The sequence below is a fragment of the Actinia tenebrosa genome, unplaced genomic scaffold (genome assembly GCF_029948245.1).
Source record: "Actinia tenebrosa isolate PJP-AT-01 unplaced genomic scaffold, QUT_ActTen_1.0 PGA_scaffold7__59_contigs__length_16204524, whole genome shotgun sequence".
Lineage (NCBI taxonomy): Eukaryota > Metazoa > Cnidaria > Anthozoa > Actiniaria > Actiniidae > Actinia > Actinia tenebrosa.
The window spans coordinates 13989669-14011120 of NW_028292584.1; the positions used below are offsets into that span (position 1 = coordinate 13989669).

Here is a 21452-nt window from a genome sequence, read left to right on the forward strand (position 1 = left end):
GTAGGAGTTATCCTATCCACGCTTAAGGCTACGGGCGCAGGCGTAAAGAAATTAGGCAGTGGGCTGACGGACTTGGGAAAAAAGATGGCAGCCGGTCTTCCTGGGCTGCTGGGTTCGGTTGTTTCCTTGCCACTTAGGGCCGGCGGAGAACTGTTGAAGTTCGTGGGTAACAACATTTGGATCTTGGTTGTCGCTATTGGGGTGGTCCTCCTGAAGAAGATGCAGGGTTAATCTTATCCTTATGTATTATGTCAGGCTTATCGTCGTCGGGTGTCCGAGGCGTCCTCGACTGGGGATAAGTAAAGATAGTATTCGCACCGCCTTGATAATGCGGAACTAGCGGTATGGCAGTCATAGTAGAAATGGTCTTATGATTATAAGCAGAATTACCCGGTATAGAGGATTGTGATGCAACAGCATTTATCAAAATGTAAATGTTAAAATTGCTTTCCGCGTAAGTATTAATCTGAAGCTTTGCGTATCGACAATTAACTATCATATGAAAAGTTATCAACGCCATATCATCTAGAGTATCTCCGGGTTCGTATGAAAAATGAACTGGATCTCTATTATTCTTTTTTTCCCTGTAAGGTGGTAACGTATAATTATTCTCATCTACGATTCTAAATCCAATGGCGTGTTCCTCCTTCACGCTAACGTGAATATTACATATAATCAATGCTAAACCTCCAGCCTCCACCCACAATCCAGTGTCAACCCAATCGTCATTGTGTAAGTACACCTTTTCCTTCAAATAATAAAGAAACCAATCTTCCTTCGCGTGTGGGTTCATATATACTAGAGACTCATTACCGATAAGGTGCTAATAGTTGCGTGATTATATCTTTCATCCCTTTGATTTTCTATACTATTTACGCAAACGCTCCCGGTGTCATCTACGCGTATTTGTAATTTTACCTTCCCATGGCAATCGGTAACCATATGAAAAGTCCAAACCGATAAATTCTCGGCGCTACTAGCATTTGGTTCTACGGAGAAATGTACAGGCTCCCTGTTGTTTGTCTTCGCGCGCATAGGCTGCAGTATGCCGTTGTCATCCAGGAACCTAAAGCCCACGTTGGCGTGACTGCTCGTGCCAATGCAAATACTACAAAGGATTAACTTCTTTCCCGAGTAGTTCAAATTCACGGACATGCCCGTGACATCAACCCAAGATGCCTGGGTGTATTTTTTCTCGCCTGTGTAAGTCGTATAGACACAATCTACTCCAGCTACGTAGGGGTTGTTCATCGCCATATATAATAACTCAGACCAATGCTTGCAGCTGCTAAGCCGGCTTTTAATAAGTTATGGTCATATTCCTCTTCTTTTTTAGGCGCTCGGTATACTTCTTTTGTTAGCTGCACTTTCTTAGGTGGTCGCGTATGGTGCACTTTTTTAGGCTGTTCAACAAAGTGCCTTCTAATAGTGTCAGAGTTCACGTCATTCACCCCAAACTTCATGTCCTTAGTAGCTCGCTGCAGTTTATTGTTGTATCCTACTACAGAGCCAGTATTTATAGATAAATTACTGGGCATTAACCAACAACCAGGGGCTACGGCATAGTCCAACCTCGCTTTAGAATTTTGTATAGCTAGTTGGTAACGCTGTACGCCCTTGCTAATGTCGCCCTCCAAGATTGCACTTTCGAATAAGATCAAGGCTTCGGCTCGCGTTTCTTCTGCGGCGCCGGTATTTCCCACTATGCTTGATCGGGTATTTACTTGGGCTCCAAGGATAGAATACACGTAAGCTTCTATGCTGCGGTTCAAACGGGCAAGGCCGGCTTTGGTTAGTCCTTTACCTTCTGGGGGTATGAAATTAAGATATTGCTTCGTTTGCTCGTCGTTGGTAATCTTAATAATCAGCGGGTTAGCCCCTGCATACTTACCGCCCTCGTCTTTAAACAGAGGCCCGTCTCTAACTTCCTTAGTGGTCTTAGCGTTTGGTTCAAAGAAGGTGCTACTGTCGTGAGTTTCCTTATGATATCCCGTGTTCCATCGCAACTGCAGCGCATGAACTTCCCTGTTGCTTAGCTCGTGCCCACCAATCCCCCAATAAGCCCAAATGTGCCCCAAACCATTGTTAGCACCGGTAGTGCATCGGAAATCCTTCCCTACAACACCGAACTCCTTACAAAGTCTATCATAAGCCGGCACGCTGTATTTATTATCCCTTGGATAGAACGCAGCATCTCCCGGTAATGCAGTAACGCCCATCTCATGCAGTATTCTTCTAACCGTGAAGTGGAAGTGAAACATGAATATTGAATTCTTCATCAAGTTTGCACTTACACCGCAGCCGCTAGTGGCACACCAAACCGCAAAGTTTAGTTGCTGCGGCCAATAACGCATGTTAGGACCACTTAACCATTCATGAGATTCCTTAGCGGTGGTATGATTAATGGGCACGTTTTTGAAGATATCTCGCACCTTTAACGGAAAGGAATGGTTGTTAGAGATCCGCATGTTCAATGTCAAATCCAAACTTGGATGTTCATCAAATGAAACCGCGGGTATCGGATAAGTACCGGTACCAAGCAATAATTCCTTTGACCAACTAGGTTTAGGTTCGACATGCAAGGGCTTATGTTCGATATAACCAGAATTCTTCAGTTGATTGTCTATCTGATCGACCAGCGTAGGTTTCAAATCCTCGTTGCTGTACATCCTAGAGCCGTTATAGTAAATCCCATCGGGTCTCCTTTCGAACTTACTAGGGTCTGCATGCGGAAACATCTTCCTAAAGGCCCTCCAGTTCCAGTAATCCCGGTTGTCGTGATGTGGCTGCTCCTCAATATCATTCCCAAAAGCGTCGTACATTAGTATATATAATGGATGTTATACCATCAGCACCTCAGTTGTACCCAGATGTTCCCTATACTACACCTAACGAACTAAACGCCGAAAACTTTCGTCTGAATAAAGCGAACTTAATCTTGGCTTACTTGGAAGGGCAGGCAAAACACTACGAAAAAGTCCGAAAAAAGTACGTCAGAGCCCGGAGTACGCTACATAAGATTGCGATAACTTCAGGATCCATATCTGTCGTGTTAACGGGCTCCGGCGTTGCTACTTCGCTTACTGGGCCGGGAATAATCGTTGGAGTTCCTTTGGCCGGCGTTGGGGCAGCCTGTGGTATTATTTCTGCTGTTGCTACGGGTATTATGAAACAGTTGTCAAGCAAAATATCCAAGCATGACACGACAATAGCTCTGTCAAGGGCTAAAGTAAATACAATTACCGATCTTGTCTCAAAGGGTTTGCGTGACAGAAAGATAGACGACGTAGAATTCTCGCTTATTCTGGCCGAAGAAGACAAATACGAGAAATTAAAGTCGGACATAAGGAATAAAAAAACAGTCGTAAAAGATCTTTCCGAGGAATCTCGCAAAAAGATCTACCAGGAAGCGAAAGAAGAGCTTCAAAGAAAGCTTGCTCAGTAAATATTTACTTTGAAAAGAGCGTGACAGGATTTCGTTTACATATCGAACGACAGTCTGGAAATTACGCGTAATCTTATGCCATAAGATTTATGCTAATTACTCATCTTATGCCATAAGATCCACTATCTTCTTGGAATCCATCCCAAGAGGGGGTGGTTGGGGTCAATTTTGTAAAATATTTCATAGATTACGTCAGGGTAATAAGGAATATCCTTATCCAGCCGACAAAACATCCACTCGGCTTTTGTCATATCAGAAACCTCAGGAATAGACTTACCGGTAATTTCAGACAAAAGATAGGGAATAGCTTTGTAATATTTCCCTAGCTTTAATTTTTTCAACGTTTTTCGTAGACTTTGTGGGGTTGGCTCTTCTAAATGGTCTATGATTTTCTTCTTTACTTCGTCGCTTAAATATATCGGATGTAAACCTTGGATATGACTCATCCAGTCCCTGAAGTATTTTATTCTCTTATATGGCGTTTTCTTACGACCTCCATTGGCGTAATACTGCTCTCTGGTAGCATTTGGTACGGCATTACGAATATTCTTACCACACTCGTAACACTGTGCTGACGTGTCGTCTTCTATTTGCATTTGCTTACCACAACACCATAAACCCTTGGGCTTAGGTATGTTAACTTTGGATCTTAGGCAAATTATACAGAAGTCATTGGTGAACTTTTTATATTCATGCATCGTATATATATCGTACATTTTTATAAACACTTATCTTTGATTCCCAACACAGCAGCAGTAAGGACTTATCGCGCGGCTTATTCCCGCTGCCGGCGCCTTCCTTAAACCGCCTGTAAAACCGGTAAATCTTTGACATTGACCGCGAGTCCCCCTTACTGCTGCTTTAGCATTGAGAACAACTAGTTATTCAGTGTATGAACTGTCATGACGACTACCATAGTGCTAGCCCTCATAAAATATAATTTTATCAGGGACATAGGCCATCGCGATCGACCAACCAGCACGATTTTGTCTTTTTTAAGCACCATTAATTCAACTTTATTGAGATGGCAGTTCGAAGTTCAGTAAAGCATGTCATATAGTATAAGACAGTATGTTGATCAGATGTTTATTAGATTTTCATCGGACTAAAATGAGATTTCACGCGTGTAATTGAGAAGCGCTTTAAGAGGTAAAGATGTTTTCTCAAATGTATTGAAAACCTATGTTGTTCGGCTCTAAAGGACCATTTTCTCTACTGAGCCAGGAGCGTATTGACGACGTATCTTCGAGGTCAACATGTCTTTCAGTGGAGTACTGAAGAATACCAGTGAAAACTTGAAAATATATACGGAATGGAATTATTTATGGGTACGAACAGGCTTTCCTCTAGCGTTTGCTATTACAGTTGCAAACTCCATTGTACTTGCAGTTTTCCTAAAGAAGACATTTCTTGTCAAGAAGTCCAGTTACCTTCTGGTGAACTTGACCATCGCAGATTTACTGGTTGGAATATCTGGCATTGTCCATGGTGCTTTCATAATGTCCTCTTCCCAACCAAATTTATTCACTTTAATGGCCGTAACGGCATTGTTTTCTTTTGCATCAATTCTTTCTCTAACTGTTATGTCTCTTGAACGAGTGGTTGCAATTTTTTGGCCATTCCAACATCGCCTTGCTAAGTCATCCCATTACTTCCTTGTCATAGCAGTTGTGTGGTTTTTTACAGTCACTCAAGTAATACCTATCTTTCTTATTCAACATTTTCCCCATTTTTTCGAGTTCAAACAATTTTGGCCCTATTTACGAGGTTGGATAATACTTCTTCCCGCGGCGTCACTTGCCACAATTGTCTTCTCATATCTCTCTATTTGGGTTAAACTGAAATTCTTCACCAAGTTTCGTCACTGCAGAACAATCCAAGAGAACAGTAATTTAAGCAAAACGCTCTTTATAGTGACTGTCGTTTCACTAGCCACTTGGTTGCCAAAGACTATAGCAGATAGTATTTATAATATCATACATATGCATGAAACTTTGTATTTTTATAAAGATGTAGGTCTTTATGTAGCCTTATCATTCCTGTTTCTCATGAACTCTCTTTTGAATGTAATCGTATATTCGTTGAGAATGCCTGAATTCAGAAAAGAACTAAAGGATATGTTTTATAAATGTAGCTGATGATAAAGAAAAGCAAGGGAATGTACAATGCGAAGAAAATTTACGTTATATTAAAATAAATAAATGGGGTTTTAAAATAAGGTGGCATTATTACAGTGTGGCTCTTCATCCACTGAATTCCAAGTGGAATTTAAAAGTTGATTTTTATATTTAATGGATACGCAACTTTCCATCTTAAATATATGCGTGTAGTCATTTAAAAGCTAGAATCCAGAAAGGAAATAAGGAACATCTCTATTTACTAGTGTGACTTCTAGTTGCTGTTTTTTAAAAAAATTTAATATTGATATAATATGTACAGTGGATTCCACAGAGTGGCTCTTCTTCCACTGCACCAAAATCATCCTTAGCTGATTGATTAATGAACAGTGCTACAGGCTACTCGGGTTGATGATTCTTGAGTCAAGTAAGCGACGCCTGATCCTTATATTGATTTGATGATTTTCTTGCCTTGGTTATTATGAAGTACATTTAAGACCTGCTTCATCTTGATGTCAGTATTTAATGAAACAAGGAATATTAAAAAATGATTTAATGTTCACAGATTAAAAGAATACGACTCAATCGAAAATAGGAGAAGTTTGAAATTAAAAAAAAAAAAAAAAAAAAAAGCAGGTGTAGTTTAGGATTGAGAACCACATTGAAGTACATTAAAAACAAACATATTAATACAAGCTTCGTCTTGATGTCAGTATATAATGAAACAAGAAATATTAAAAAATAATTTTGAATTAATGTTCACAGATGAAAAGAATACAATTCAATCGAAAATAGAAGAAGTTAAAATTAAAAAAAACAAAAAAAAAAAAACAGCTGTAGTTTAATACTGAATGATTGAGCTTTATTATCATAAGCTTACTTACAAGATAATATTAAAACAGGTACTGGTAATAGCTACTCAGGATAGCTAGACTAATCGAGCTGAGGAGCTGCTAAGATTAATTAAGATATAGTAGGCCGTAGTTATAAATGATAATAAGGTACAAATCATATATAGTAGTATATGATCATACAGATAATGAAAAAATATATAGATGTATTATTGATAATTGAGAGAATGATAGAAATACTTATTCAATGTAATTTTATAATTATAGGTATATAATATGGATGTAATATAATTGTTATCGATCTTTAATGAAAAATGATTGAATCTTTTTATATTAGATATAGATATATATTGTAAATACAATACAGAAAAAAATATGACAAAGTTAACAGATAATCATGGAATAAACTATAAATATACATGATGCTTATTAGGGATTCTGGAGGAAATTAATATCTTTGTAAACAAGAAATTTTCATTTTTACTTTGAAAGATTTGAAAGATAATGATTTGATTTTTTCATCAATGTTGTTCCAAATGTTTGGAACAATATAGCTTAAATTAAATTTTCCATAATTAGATCTAACGGCAGGAGATGTCAGTATTGAGAACCACTAGTTAATCAGTATATGAACTGTCATGACGACTACCATAGTACTAGCCCTCATAAAATAAAATTTTATCAGGGACATAGGCCATCTCGACCAACCAGTACGATTTTGTCTTTTTTTATGCACCATTACCTCAACTTTCAATGTCACTTTATTAGTGCTTCTTGACCTTAGTATAGCTCGGCTTTTGATACTATTGATCATAGCTAGTATTTTGATATCAAGACTGCAGTATAAGTTTGGACTTGATGGATCTGTACTCTGTTGGTTTAAATCTTATTCTACTTCGTCATTGGTCTAAGTCGCTACGAAGTCACGTGAGATAGCACGCGGCAAGCAAGCAGTCAGTTGCGCTTGGTGATCGAGCAGTCAGGTTTGCGAAAGCAAACCTCTAGCGAATATTTATCATTATGGCACAAAATTCAACAGATGAAGAAATACTTGCACTACAAGACGAACTATCTGATGGAACAGAAGAAACACCAAAAGGAAGTACCCTTATGGCTTTATTAGCAAGAATGAACGACAACATGACAGAAATGGGCGAATCGCTCAAACGACTTCACAACAAAGATGGCCTAAATGAGGCAGAAACTGCCGCAAAAAAGCCACGAAATTCACCTGAATCAGGTGTTGAAGCCAGTGTCGCAGCCCTACTAAATGATGGGCACAACAACTCGGAGAATAGTAGTACGAAAACCGAAGGCGAGGACAGCCTGCTTGATGACATTGTGCAATCTCTAAATGAGACCGAGCGAACCGCCGAACCGGTCTCAGAAAAATTAGCAAAGGTCGCTAATACAAGCTGGCTCCACAAGCTCAGCGACGATCATCTGAAAGAAAAATGTGATAAATATCACAGACCTTCTAATTGTAGTAAGGTCATCGTTCCAAAAGTGAACGAAGAAATCTGGAGCAAACTCCCAAGGCCAGCCCGAGGTAAAGACCTCAAACTTTCCCGCCTACAAACGAACGTGACCAAGGTCGGCCACATAGCTGTCAAATTAACAGAATCTCTCCTCAATTTAAAGAAAAATTCTGAATCAGGCAAGGAGCTTAATGATCTAGTGATCATGACGACTGATGCCGTCGCACTGTTAGGTCACTCGAGCTTCGAAATCTCACAACTTCGTCGCGAAGAAATAAAACCAAACTTACACAAGGATTACAGTGACCTTTGCTCGGCCAACGTGCCGATGACTGATCTGCTGTTCGGAGATGAACTGCAGACACAGTTGACTCACATTAGAGCTGCAAACAAGATTGGGAATACCACAAGCTCGAACCCTAACCAGAGGCGAAATTATCAGCATGAAACAAAGTCAGGCAAGCCTTTTTTAGGCCGAGGGAACCCGACACCCAGTCGGGGATACAAGAGGCGATACAGCCACAACAACTACCCCCGCACGAAAAGTGCCGAACAACAGCACAAAAAGTAGACACTGTTGAATTACCACAACTTCAGGTAAGCGAATACGACTTGATGATACCAGATCTTGTGGATTACTGCAGGAAAAAGACAGAAAATTTTCAGGCAGGGCAGCTTTCACGCCATCTCCACAAATGGAGAACCTTGACATCTGATCCAGAAATTCTTGAGACCGTATCCGGTCAACGAATCGAGTTTATACAAACTCCGATACGCATTACACCTCCATTCCAACCGAACTGGTCTTTTGAGGAAGGGCAATTTATTGATTCTGAAATTAAAAAGTTACTTCAGAAAGGTGTGATTCAGCAGTCTTTTCATGAAAAAGGGGAATTTATTTCCCCTATATTCCTCCGTCCAAAAAAGGATGGCTCATGGCGTATGATTTTAAACTTAAAATCCTTAAACCAATATGTTGTTTATCACCACTTTAAGATGGACACAGTATGGACTGCTGTTCAAATGATGAAACCAAATTGTTATATGGCATCTATAGACCTGAAGGATGCCTATTACTCTGTTGCCATCGCTAAACAATACCAGAAATACCTCAAATTTAAATGGAGAGGTGATTTATATCAATTCACATGTTTCCCTAATGGCCTTGCGCCCTGCCCACGAAAATTTACTAAATTGCTTAAACCTGCATACTCCACATTGAGAAAAATGGGACATTTATCTGTGGGTTATATTGATGACTCATACCTACAGGCTGACTCTTATGACTCATGTGCCCAGAACATTATTGACACAGTTACACTACTCAACAGCTTAGGCTTTGTTATACACCCAGAAAAATCTATTTTAGTCCCAACTCAAAGGCTTGTTTTCTTGGGATTCCTGTTAGACTCCTCCTGCATGAAAATTTCCCTCACACCTGAAAAAGCACTAAACGTTAAGAGTGCATGTCAAAGGCTTCTAGACACTAGCCAGCCAACCATCAGAACAGTAGCTAAGGTTTTGGGTCTCATTACCTCCAGCTTTCCAGGTGTAATGTTTGGGCCGTTACACTATAGGTGGCTAGAGTTAGACAAAATACAAGCCCTGAAAAATAATAGGGGAAACTTTGATGGGCCAATGTCTCTTTCACCTGAAGCTTTAAGAGAACTTGAATGGTGGGTTAAATCAGTTGAGACAGCCTATAATGCAGTCAACCATGAAGCACCCCAGCTCACAATGACCACTGATGCTTCAAAAAAGGGGTGGGGCTGCACACAAGGGGGCACTTCAACAGGTGGCAGCTGGACCTCAGATGAGGCAGAAAGCCATATAAACTATCTAGAAACAAGGGCAGTCTTTTTTGCCTTGAAGTCCTTTGAAAAAACAACAACAGGGAAAACAATCAAAGTGTTGGCTGACAACACAACAGCAGTTGCTTGCATAAACCAAATGGGAACTTGCCACTCTATAGATATAAACAGATTAGTTATTGAAATCTGGGAGTGGTGCATATCACACAATATCTGGCTAACTGTATCCCATATCCCAGGAAAGGATAACATATCTGCTGATGCAGAATCAAGAAAAACACGAAGGGAAACTGAATGGAGTTTAAACCCCAGAATCACCACCAAGGTTTTTGATAAAATGGGCATTACCCCAGATATTGATTTATTTGCATCCAGAATAAATTCTAAATGCAACAAATATGTTTCCTACCACCCAGATCCAGGGGCATGGGCAGTGAATGCATTTCATATATCATTGGAAAAGCTATGTTTTTATGCCTTCCCCCCTTTCTGCATAATCCAAAAAGTACTAAGCAAAATACACGAGGACAAAGCTACAGGCCTTGTAATTGTACCTCACTGGCCAACTCAACCATGGTGGCCATACTTAGCTAATATGCTTATTGCATCTCCTGTCATCTTACCTAGGGAAAAAGACACTCTTTGGTTACCGGCACAACCACAACTGCTTCATCCATTACACAAGACACTGACTCTTCTGTTATGCCACTTATCGGGACACGACTCACTCATCAGGGACTTTCAGACACAGCATCCAACATTATCCTTCAAGCCTGGCGAACGGGAACTCAGAAACAATATAAATCATACCTCTCACGATGGGAACAGTACTGTAGTGAACAACAAATTGATCCAATTTCGTCCTCTGTAACGAACGGGATAAACTTCTTGGGCGAACTTTACGAAAAGGGGCTCTCCTACAGTGCCATTAATACTGCACGCTCTGCACTGTCGACAGTCATCTCACCACCCGAGGGCTGTACCTTTGGTGACCATCCATTGGTAACCAAGTTTCTAAAAGGAGTTTACAACATACGACCATCCTTTCCACGATATAAAGAAATTTGGGATGTATCTACAGTACTGAAATACTTAAAAACCTTGTCACCTCCACACTTGCTTAACTTGAAGGATCTGACACTCAAGATAACAATGCTTATTGCACTCCTGTCTGGGCAAAGATGCCAAACTCTACATGCTCTTAATATCTCACAGATGACACTTTCAGGAACAACATGTATATTCCACATACGAGAACTATTGAAAACCTCTAAACCAGGAAAACACTTTGGTCGCCTGGAACTCAAAGCTTTTGATGAGGACAACCAACTGTGTGTTATAACTTTCTTACGAGAGTATGTTGAGCGCACTAAGTTGCTAAGGGGCGCTCACGACCAATTGTTAATTAGTTATTGTAAACCATTTAAGCCTGTTTCCTCTGAGACCATCAGTCGCTGGCTAAGAGAGGTGTTAAAGAACTCTGGCATTGACACTTCTAAATTTAGTGGACACAGCACAAGGTCAGCCTCAACATCAGCAGCAACAGCAGCCAATGTCTCAATACACACCATCATGGAGGCTGCCGGTTGGTCAAATGCTGAAACTTTTAGGAAGTTTTACTGTAAGCCAGTTACAAGTCGTAAATCAGACAACTTTGGTGATAATCTTTTAAAATCAGTTAACGTTAATTAAACCAATTTCGTTTATGTTCGTAATAGCAAACGTGTGGTTCGTATGCATAACAATATGCTCATAGCCATTTGCTTTAAAATCTCACGTGACTTCGTAGCGACTTAGACCAATGACGAAGTAGAATTAGAAAATTAAACGAGACTTACCTGTAAGGTGAAGTTTGATTGAAATTCTACGAGTTATTGGTCAGGAGCGGAGAAGTCACGTGCCCAACCCTTCTTTGACAATAATAATTTCCAGCTTCTACCCTACCCTAATACGAGTAGAAATGTCTATTCGCATTTTTTAAAAACTGACTGCTTGCTTGCCGCGTGCTATCTCACGTGACTTCTCCGCTCCTGACCAATAACTCGTAGAATTTCAATCAAACTTCACCTTACAGGTAAGTCTCGTTTAATTTTCTAATTTATCTGGAAGATCATTTAAAGTACTTGTGAATGATGTCTTGTCTGAAACTTTTGATCTGAAATGGGGTGTTCCTCAGGGCTTTTGTTTAGGTCCGCTGCTTTTTGTTTTATATGCTAGTAAACTTTTTGAAATTACTGATCGTTATCTTCCAGATGTCCATGTTTATGCTGATGATACTCAGCTTTATCTCTCTTTCTCTCCAAATGATATTGATGAACAAATGGATGCTCTTTCTGCTGTCGAAAATTGCATAGCTGCAATTAGGTCTTGGATGTCTGAGGATAAACTTAAACTCAACGATGATAAGACTGAATTGCTTTTAGTTGGTACGAAGCATCAATGGTCTAAGGTATGTCTTAGAGGTATCAAAATTGGTTGCGTTGAGATATCTCCAACTTCCAGCGTTAGAAATCTTGGCGTATTGTTTGATTCCTGCCGAAATATAAGTGAGCACATAACTAAGTTATGTAGCTCTGCTTTCTTCTATATTTATAACAGGCGTATTAGAAAGTACTTATCTAGGAAAAGTACTGAGACCTTGGTGCATGCTTTTATTTCTAGCAGACTAGACTATGGCAATAACCTACTGTTTGGTATCCCACAATATCAGATTCAAAAGCTTCAGGGAGTCCAGAATCTTTCTTCTCGTGTGATATTTTCAATGCCTAAATACTGTCACATCACTCCACTTCTCTTTGAATTACACTGGCTGCCAGTGAACCAACGAATTGTGTTTAAGATCTTATTGTTGGTTTTTAAGGTACTCTACCAATTGGCAGCGAGTTACTTAATTGATCTTATCTATGTGATGCCGTCTTCAACTGATAATCTTAGGGGAAATGGCCATGACATTCTCCTCAGTTATCCTCCATCTTATTCTAAGAAAACTTTCGGTGGCCTAAATTATGGAACAATCTTCCTCTTGAAGTTAGATGTTTCAATTCTATTTCATCTTTTAAATCTAACCAATTGGCAGCGAGTTACTTCATTGATCTTATCTATGTGATGCCGTCTTCAACTGATAATCTTAGGGGAAATGACCATGACATTCTCCTCAGTTATCCTCCATCTTATTCTAAGAAAACTTTGGGTGGCCTAAATTATGGAACAATTTTCCTCTTGAAGTTAGATGTTTCAATTCTATTTCATCTTTTAAATCTAAGCTTAAGACATTCTTATTTAGGAATTATTTTCATTGATATTTTTCTCATATTTGTATGTATATTTTTTATTGATTTCTTTTACTAATCACGTATGTATTTGAATTTATAATGATTTAGTTTATCAGTTACTTGTGATGCGCATTTGAGTATTTATGTAGAATTTGCGCAATACAAAATAAAGTTATTATTATTATTATCATAACTGTGTTGAGATGTCAGTTTGAAGTTCATTAATGTATGTCATATAGTATAAGACAGTATGTTGATCAGATGTTTATTAGATTTTCATCGGACTAAAATGAGATTTCACGTGTGTAATTGAGAAGCGCTTTAAGAGGTAAAGATGTTTTCTCAAATGTATTAAAAACCTATGTTGTTCGGCTCTAAAGGACCATTTTCTCTACTGAGCTTCTGTTAAAGCGTATTGACCGCGTATCTTCGAGGTCAAAATGTCTTTTAGTGGAGTACTGAAGAATACCAGTGAAGACTTTGAAATATATACCGAATGGAATTATTTATGGGTACGAACAGGCTTTCCTCTAGCCTTTGCTATTACAGTTGCAAACTCCATCGCACTAGCAGTTTTCCTAAAGAAGACATTTCTTGTCAAGAAGTCCAGTTACCTTCTGGTGAACTTGACCATCGCAGATTTACTGGTTGGAATTTCTGGCATTGTTCATGGTGCTTTCATATTGTCCTCTTCTCAACCAGATAGCTTGACTTTAATAGGCGTAACTGAAATGTTCTCTGTTGCATCAATTCTTTCTCTGACTCTTATATCTCTTGAAAGAGTGGTTGCAGTTTTTTGGCCATTTCAACATCGCCTTGTTAAGTCAGCCCATTACTTCCTTGTCATAGCAGTTGTGTGGTTTTTTATAATTGGTCAAGCAATACCTATCTTTTTCATCCAGCATTTCCCTCAATTTTTCGATTCCAAACAATTTTGGCCCTATATAATTTGGATAATACTTCTTCCCACGGTGTCGCTTGCCACAATTGTCTTCTCATATCTCTCTATTTGGGTTAAACTGAAATTCTTCACCAAGTTTCGTCGCTGCAGAACAATCCAAGAGAACAGCAAACTAACCAAAACACTCTTCATAGTGACTGTCGTTTCACTAGCCACTTGGTTGCCAAAAACTATAGCAGATAATATATATTTTATAAATATACACGAAACTTGGTTTATTTATAAAGACGCAGGTCTTTATGTAGCCTTATCATTCCTGTTTCTCATGAACTCTCTTTTGAATGTAATCGTATATTCGTTGAGAATGCCTGAATTCAGGAAAGAACTAAAGGATATGTTTTATAGATGTAGCTTATGGTAAAGGAAAGCAAGGGACAGCACAATGTGAAGAAAATGGTTTGCATTGAATTAAAAAAAAAGGCTTTAAAATAAAGTGGCATTTCCACAGTGTGGCTCTTCGTCCACTGAATTCTAAGTGGAATTTAAAAGTTGATTTTTATATTTAATGCATATGCGAAACTCTGTTTACACATAAAGACGCTGGTCAGGACATTGTACTTTGATCTATAGCTTTACTTTCATGATCTCCCATTTAAATATAATAGTGTATTCATTTAGAAGCTCGAATCCAGGAAAGAAATGAGGAATATGAACTTAGTGAATATAGTCTCTCTATTTACTAGTGTGACTTTAAGTTGCTGGTTTTTTGGTTTTTTTTAATTTTAATTTTTTTTTTAATTTAATATTAATATAGTATGTACATCGTTGTCCATACTCTGAAAGAGCGCTCGCCAAACTTTCAAATCAAGCGCTGGAGCAACTGGTCCTGAGCTGATCTAAGGCATATATTTTTCGTAATATAATATTTATATATTATGTACAATTTAATAATACGACTATTGACAAAGTTTAATCATTTAGAATTATTAAACCAATAATGAGCAAAATATAATCAAGCGTTGATTTATCTTAAAATAAAGCGATTGTCAAAACTCTAATCAAAACTGTCATCAAATGGCAGACATCCATCACAGAAAATGAACGAATTTCATCTAGTTAATAAAATTTCGCACCGATGACCTTTTAGTACTTCAATTGACTGAAGCCTAATGAAGTAAATTAAACTTTTTCTGTCTATAAGCAGGCTTTTCACTTTAGGCGCGCTATTCGCGATGCGATGCAAGATTAATCTGCTCACAAAGATGTCTGAAATAAAGCAAGTCCAAAAAAGAACCTTTGAACAACAGGGGAAAAAGCATTTTTTATTCAAAAAAAGTATTACAATAGCAAACTCCATCGCGTTTACAGTTTTCCTGAAGAAGTCTTTCCTTGTCAAGAAGTCCACCTACCTTCTTGTGAACTTAACCATCTACTCGTTGAACTGGCTGGTACATTTTGAATCCATATGTTATGTCAATACCTGCCTCGTACGACAGTATTATGGATGATTTATGGATGCATTAATTTGTACAGATTGTATCTTGCTGCATCCATTGCTTGTCGACTAAATAAAACAATAAAATTTCGAATGTTGTCGATACCCTGAAACAGTGCACGGCTAACTCTCAGATCGAGCGCTTGGGCAACTGACTCTTAGCTGATCTAAGGCATCTAATTAATACATCGAACTCTGAAACATCCTCTAGGTTTCTTTAACCAGAGCGCGAATAAGTCACAGAATGATTCACAGTACTGAAAAAGTTTAGGACCGACCGTTAGGCGGGTGGGGTTGAGCTCGTACGTCCTTAAAAAAGAGTAAAGTAAAATAAAAAGAAAATTTTTCGATCATGCAATATGCAAAAATTAACTTGGTCAGTCTTCCAAGCCAGGTCTCAATTCTAAACCACTCGATCTACTTACAAGAAATTCGGAGAAAAGTCAGTGTTACCCCTACACAAACAACCTCCAAACGGCTTATTGGCTTGGTGTATTAAATTTCATTTTATTCATTGCTCCCTCCTTTTTATCTGATGGAAATGGTAAAGTAAGGTCCCAGTGTGTTCTCTTTACAGTTTGAGACATGTTCGTCTATAAGTAAGTCCAGAAGCCTCTCTTCAACAACCTTCACATCCCTTTGTCTATATCATCTTACTTCACCCTTAGCTGATTGATCAATGAACAGTGCTATAGGCTAATCAGGGTTGATGATTCTTGAGTCAAGTAGGCGCCGCCTGATCGTTATATTGATTTGATGATTTTCTTGCCTTGGTTATTATGAAGTACATTTAAGACCAGCTTCATCTTGATGTCAGTATTTAATGAAACAAGAAATATTAACAAATAATTTAATGTTCACAGATCAAAAGAATACGATTCAATCAAAAATAGAAGAAGTTGAAATTTAAATTAACAAAAAAAAAAAAAAAAAAAAGAAAAAAAAAAACACACAGCTGTAGTATAATATTGAAAAGGTTGTAGTTTAGCATTGAGAACCACTAGGTAATCAGTATATGAAATGTCATGACGACTACCGTAGTGTTAGCCCTCATAAAATGAAATTTTATCAGGGACATAGGCCATCGACCAACCAGCACGATTTTGTCTTTTTTTTAAGCACCATTATCTCAACTTTATTGAGATGGCAGTTCGAAGTTCAGTAATTATAAAGCATGTCATATAGTATAAGACAGCATGTTTATAAGATGTTTATTAGATTTTCATCGGACTAAAATGAGATTTCACGCGTGTAATTGAGAAGCGCTTTAAGAGGTAAGGATGTTTTCTGAAATGTATTAAAAACCACTGTTGTTCGGTTCTAAAGGACCATATTCTCTACTGAGCTTCTGTTAAAGCGTATTGACCGCGTATCTTCGAGGTCAAAATGTCTTTCAGTGGAGTACTGAAGAATACCAGTGAAAACTTGAAAATATATAACGAATGGAATTATTTGTGGGTCCGAACAGGCTTTCCTCAAGCGTTTGCTATTGCAGTTGCAAACTCCATTGTACTTGCAGTTTTCCTAAAGAAGACATTTCTTGTCAAGAAGTCTAGTTACCTTCTGGTGAACTTGACCATCGCAGATTTACTGGTTGGAATTTCTGGCATCGTTCATGGTGCTTACATAGTGTCCTCTTCCCAACCAAATAGCTTCGCTTTAGCGAACGTAACTGCATTGTTTTCTTTTGCATCAATTCTTTCTCTGACTCTTATATCTCTTGAAAGAGTGGTTGCAGTTTTTTGGCCATTTCGACATCGCATTGCTAAGTCAGCCCATTACTTCCTAGTCATAACAGTTATGTGGTGTTTTACAGTCACTCAAGTAATACCTATATTTCTTATTCATCATTTTCCCCATTTTTTCGATATCAAACAATTGTTGTCCTATATATGTGGTTGCATAATACTTCTTCCCGCGGCGTCACTTGCCATTATTGTCTTCTCATATCTCTCTATTTGGGTTAAACTGAAATTCTTCACCAAGTTTCGTCACTGCAGAACAATCCAAGAAAACAGTAAATTAAGCAAAACGCTCTTCATAGTGACTGTCGTGTCACTAGCCACTTGGTTGCCAAAAACTATAGCAGATAGTATTTATAATATCATACATATACATAGTTTTTATATTTATAAAGATGCAGGTATTTTTGTAGCCTTATCATTCCTGTCTCTCATGAACTGTCTTTTGAATGTGATTGTATATTCGTTGAGAATGCCTGAATTCAGAAAAGAACTAAAGGATATGTTTTATAAATGTAGCTGATGATAAAGGAAAGCAAGGGAATGTATAATGCGAAGAAAATTTACGTTATATTAAAATAAATAAATAGGGTTTTAAAAGAAGGTGGCATTTTTACAGTGTGGCTCTACATCCACTGAATTCCAAGTGGAATTTAAAAGTTGATTTTTAAAAGTTGATGATTCTTGAGTCAAGTAGGCGCCGCCTGATCGTTATATTGATTTGATGATTTTCTTGACTTGGTTATTATGAAGTACATTTGAGACCAGCTTCATCTTGATGTCAGTATTTAATGAAACAAGAAATGTTTAAAAAAATATTTAATGTTCACAGATCAAAAGAATACCAATCAATCGAAAATAGGACAAGTTGAAATAAAGTAAAACAGCGGGTGTAGTTTAGCATTGAGAACCACATTAAAGGACATTAAAGACAAACATATTAAGACAAGCTTCGTGTGGATGTCAGTATATAATGAAACAAGAAATATTAAAAAAATAATTTAATGTTCACGGATCAAAAGAATCCAATTTAATCGAAATACTAAGAAATAGTCGAAATTAAAAATAAATACACCTCAACATGTCAGGTGGTCTGGCAAAACATCAGGTGTAGTTTAGCATTGAGAACCACTAGGTAATCAGTGTATGAACTGTCATGACGACTACCATAGTGCTAGCCCTCATAAAATAACAATTTATCAGGGACATAGGCCATGGACCAACCAGAACGATTTTGCCTTTTTTTAAGCAGCATTAACTCAACTTTATTGAGATGGCAGTTCGAAGTTCAGTAAAGCATGTCATAAAGTATAAGACAGCATGTTGATCAGATGTTTATTAGATTTTCATCGGACTAAAATGAGATTTCACGCGTGTAATTGAGAAGCGCTTTAAGAGGTAAAGATGTTTTCTCAAATGTATTAAAAACCTATGTTGTTCGGCTCTAAAGGACCATTTTCTCTACTGAGCCAGGAGCGTATTGACGGTGTATCTTCGAGGTCAAAATGTCTTTTAGTGGAGTACTGAAGAATACCAGTGAAAACTTGAAAATATATAACCAATGGAATTATTTATGGGTTCGAACAAGCTTTCCTCTAGCGTTTGCTATTACAGTTGCAAACTCCATTGTACTTGCAGTTTTCCTAAAGAAGACATTTCTTGTCAAGAAGTCTAGTTACCTTCTGGTGAACTTGACCATCGCAGATTTACTGGTTGGAATTTCTGGCATTGTCCATGGTGCTTTCATAATGTCCTCTTCCCAACCAAATTTATTCACTTTAATGGCCGTAACAGCATTATTTTCTTTTGCATCAATTCTTTCTCTAACTGTTATATCTCTTGAAAGAGTGGTTGCCATTTTTTGGCCATTCCAACATCGCCTTGCTAAGTCATCCCATTACTTCCTTGTCATAGTAGTTGTGTGGTTTTTTACAGTCACTCAAGTAATACCTATCTTTCTTATTCAACATTTTCCCCATTTTTTCGAGTTCAAACAATTTTGGCCCTATTTACGAGGTTGGATAATACTTCTTCCCGCGGCGTCACTTGCCACAATTGTCTTCTCATATCTCTCTATTTGGGTTAAACTGAAATTCTTCACCAAGTTTCGTCACTGCAGAACAATCCAAGAGAACAGTAATTTAAGCAAAACGCTCTTTATAGTGACTGTCGTTTCACTAGCCACTTGGTTGCCAAAGACTATAGCAGATAGTATTTATAATATCATACATATGCATGAAACTTTGTATTTTTATAAAGATGTAGGTCTTTATGTAGCCTTATCATTCCTGTTTCTCATGAACTCTCTTTTGAATGTAATCGTATATTCGTTGAGAATGCCTGAATTCAGAAAAGAACTAAAGGATATGTTTTATAAATGTAGCTGATGATAAAGAAAAGCAAGGGAATGTACAATGCGAAGAAAATTTACGTTATATTAAAATAAATAAATGGGGTTTTAAAATAAGGTGGCATTATTACAGTGTGGCTCTACATCCACTGAATTCCAAGTGGAATTTAAAAGTTGATTTTTATATTTAATGGATACGCAACTTTCCATCTTAAATATATGCGTGTAGTCATTTAAAAGCTAGAATCCAGAAAGGAAATAAGGAACATCTCTATTTACTAGTGTGACTTCTAGTTGCTGTTTTTTAAAAAAATTCAATATTGATATAATATGTACAGTGGATTCCACAGAGTGGCTCTTCTTCCACTGCACCAAAATCATCCTTAGCTGATTGATTAATGAACAGTGCTACAGGCTACTCGGGTTGATGATTCTTGAGTCAAGTAAGCGACGCCTGATCCTTATATTGATTTGATGATTTTCTTGCCTTGGTTATTATGAAGTACATTTAAGACCTGCTTCATCTTGATGTCAGTATTTAATGAAACAAGGAATATTAAAAAATGATTTAATGTTCACAGATTAAAAGAATACGACTCAATCGAAAATAGGAGAAGTTTGAAATTTAAAAAAAAAAAAAAAAAAAAAGCAGGTGTAGTTTAGGATTGAGAACCACATTGAAGTACATTAAAAACAAACATATTAATACAAGCTTCGTCTTGATGTCAGTATATAATGAAACAAGAAATATTAAAAAATAATTTTGAATTAATGTTCACAGATGAAAAGAATACAATTCAATCAAAAATAGAAGAAGTTAAAATTTAAAAAAAACAACAAAAAAACAGCTGTAGTTTAATACTGAATGATTGAGCTTTGTTATCATAAGCTTACTTACAAGATAATATTAAAACAGGTACTGGTAATAGCTACTCAGGATAGCTAGACTAATCGAGCTGAGGAGCTGCTAAGATTAATTAAGATATAGTAGGCCGTAGTTATAAATGATAATAAGGTACAAATCATATATAGTAGTATATGATCATACAGATAATGAAAAAATATATAGATGTATTATTGATAATTGAGAGAATGATAGAAATACTTATTCAATGTAATTTTATAATTATAGGTATATAATATGGATGTAATATAATTGTTATCGATCTTTAATGAAAAATGATTGAATCTTTTTATATTAGATATAGATATATATTGTAAATACAATACAGAAAAAAATATGACAAAGTTAACAGATAATCATGGAATAAATTATAAATATACATGATGCTTATTAGGGATTCTGGAGGAAATTAATATCTTTGTAAACAAGAAATTTTCATTTTTACTTTGAAAGATTTGAAAGATAATGATTTGATTTTTTCATCAATGTTGTTCCAAATGTTTGGAACAATATAGCTTAAATTAAATTTTCCATAATTAGATCTAACGGCAGGAGATGTCAGTATTGAGAACCACTAGTTAATCAGTATATGAACTGTCATGACGACTACCATAGTGCTAGCCCTCATAAAATAAAATTTTATCAGGGACATAGGCCATCTCGACCAACCAGTACGATTTTGTCTTTTTTTATGCACCATTACCTCAACTTTCAATGTCACTTTATTAGTGCTTCTTGACCTTAGTATAGCTCGGCTTTTGATACTATTGATCATAGCTAGTATTTTGATATCAAGACTGCAGTATAAGTTTGGACTTGATGGATCTGTACTCTGTTGGTTTAAATCTTATTTATCTGGAAGATCATTTAAAGTACTTGTGAATGATGTCTTGTCTGAAACTTTTGATCTGAAATGGGGTGTTCCTCAGGGCTTTTGTTTAGGTCCGCTGCTTTTTGTTTTATATGCTAGTAAACTTTTTGAAATTACTGATCGTTATCTTCCAGATGTCCATGTTTATGCTGATGATACTCAGCTTTATCTCTCTTTCTCTCCAAATGATATTGATGAACAAATGGATGCTCTTT

General features: G+C 37.2%; 5 protein-coding genes and 1 long non-coding RNA gene across 6 annotated transcripts in view; all 6 read left to right on the forward strand.

The window, feature by feature from the left end:
- LOC148905716 (uncharacterized) overlaps positions 1-21452 on the forward strand; it is a 44212-nt gene that overhangs the window by 18477 nt on the left and 4283 nt on the right. The gene's annotated exons all lie outside the window — the stretch shown is intronic.
- On the forward strand, positions 4307-5679 carry LOC148905718 (neuromedin-U receptor 2-like). Its single transcript, XM_089039974.1, has one exon. The coding sequence runs from the start codon at positions 4702-4704 to the stop codon at positions 5581-5583; it is 882 nt and encodes a 293-aa protein (XP_088896100.1). The 5' UTR covers positions 4307-4701; the 3' UTR covers positions 5584-5679.
- On the forward strand, positions 7323-8462 carry LOC148905719 (uncharacterized). Its single transcript, XM_089039971.1, has one exon. The coding sequence runs from the start codon at positions 7434-7436 to the stop codon at positions 8460-8462; it is 1029 nt and encodes a 342-aa protein (XP_088896097.1). The 5' UTR covers positions 7323-7433.
- On the forward strand, positions 13706-14296 carry LOC148905720 (melatonin receptor type 1B-like). Its single transcript, XM_089040246.1, has one exon. It carries the CDS (start codon positions 13706-13708, stop codon positions 14294-14296), a length of 591 nt encoding a protein of 196 aa, XP_088896372.1.
- Positions 16757-17635, forward strand: LOC148905721 (melatonin receptor type 1B-like). The gene has a single exon (XM_089040247.1). It carries the CDS (start codon positions 16757-16759, stop codon positions 17633-17635), a length of 879 nt encoding a protein of 292 aa, XP_088896373.1.
- LOC148905722 (neuromedin-U receptor 2-like) lies at positions 18618-19595 on the forward strand. The gene has a single exon (XM_089040249.1). It carries the CDS (start codon positions 18618-18620, stop codon positions 19497-19499), a length of 882 nt encoding a protein of 293 aa, XP_088896375.1. The 3' UTR covers positions 19500-19595.

What these genes read in the sequence shown, in the direction of transcription:
- LOC148905718 (XM_089039974.1), top strand. Translation starts at nt 4,702, where the DNA reads ATGTCTTTCAGTGGAGTACTGAAGAATACCAGTGAAAACTTGAAAATA.
- LOC148905719 (XM_089039971.1), top strand. Translation starts at nt 7,434, where the DNA reads ATGGCACAAAATTCAACAGATGAAGAAATACTTGCACTACAAGACGAA.
- LOC148905720 (XM_089040246.1), top strand. Translation starts at nt 13,706, where the DNA reads ATGTTCTCTGTTGCATCAATTCTTTCTCTGACTCTTATATCTCTTGAA.
- LOC148905721 (XM_089040247.1), top strand. Translation starts at nt 16,757, where the DNA reads ATGTCTTTCAGTGGAGTACTGAAGAATACCAGTGAAAACTTGAAAATA.
- LOC148905722 (XM_089040249.1), top strand. Translation starts at nt 18,618, where the DNA reads ATGTCTTTTAGTGGAGTACTGAAGAATACCAGTGAAAACTTGAAAATA.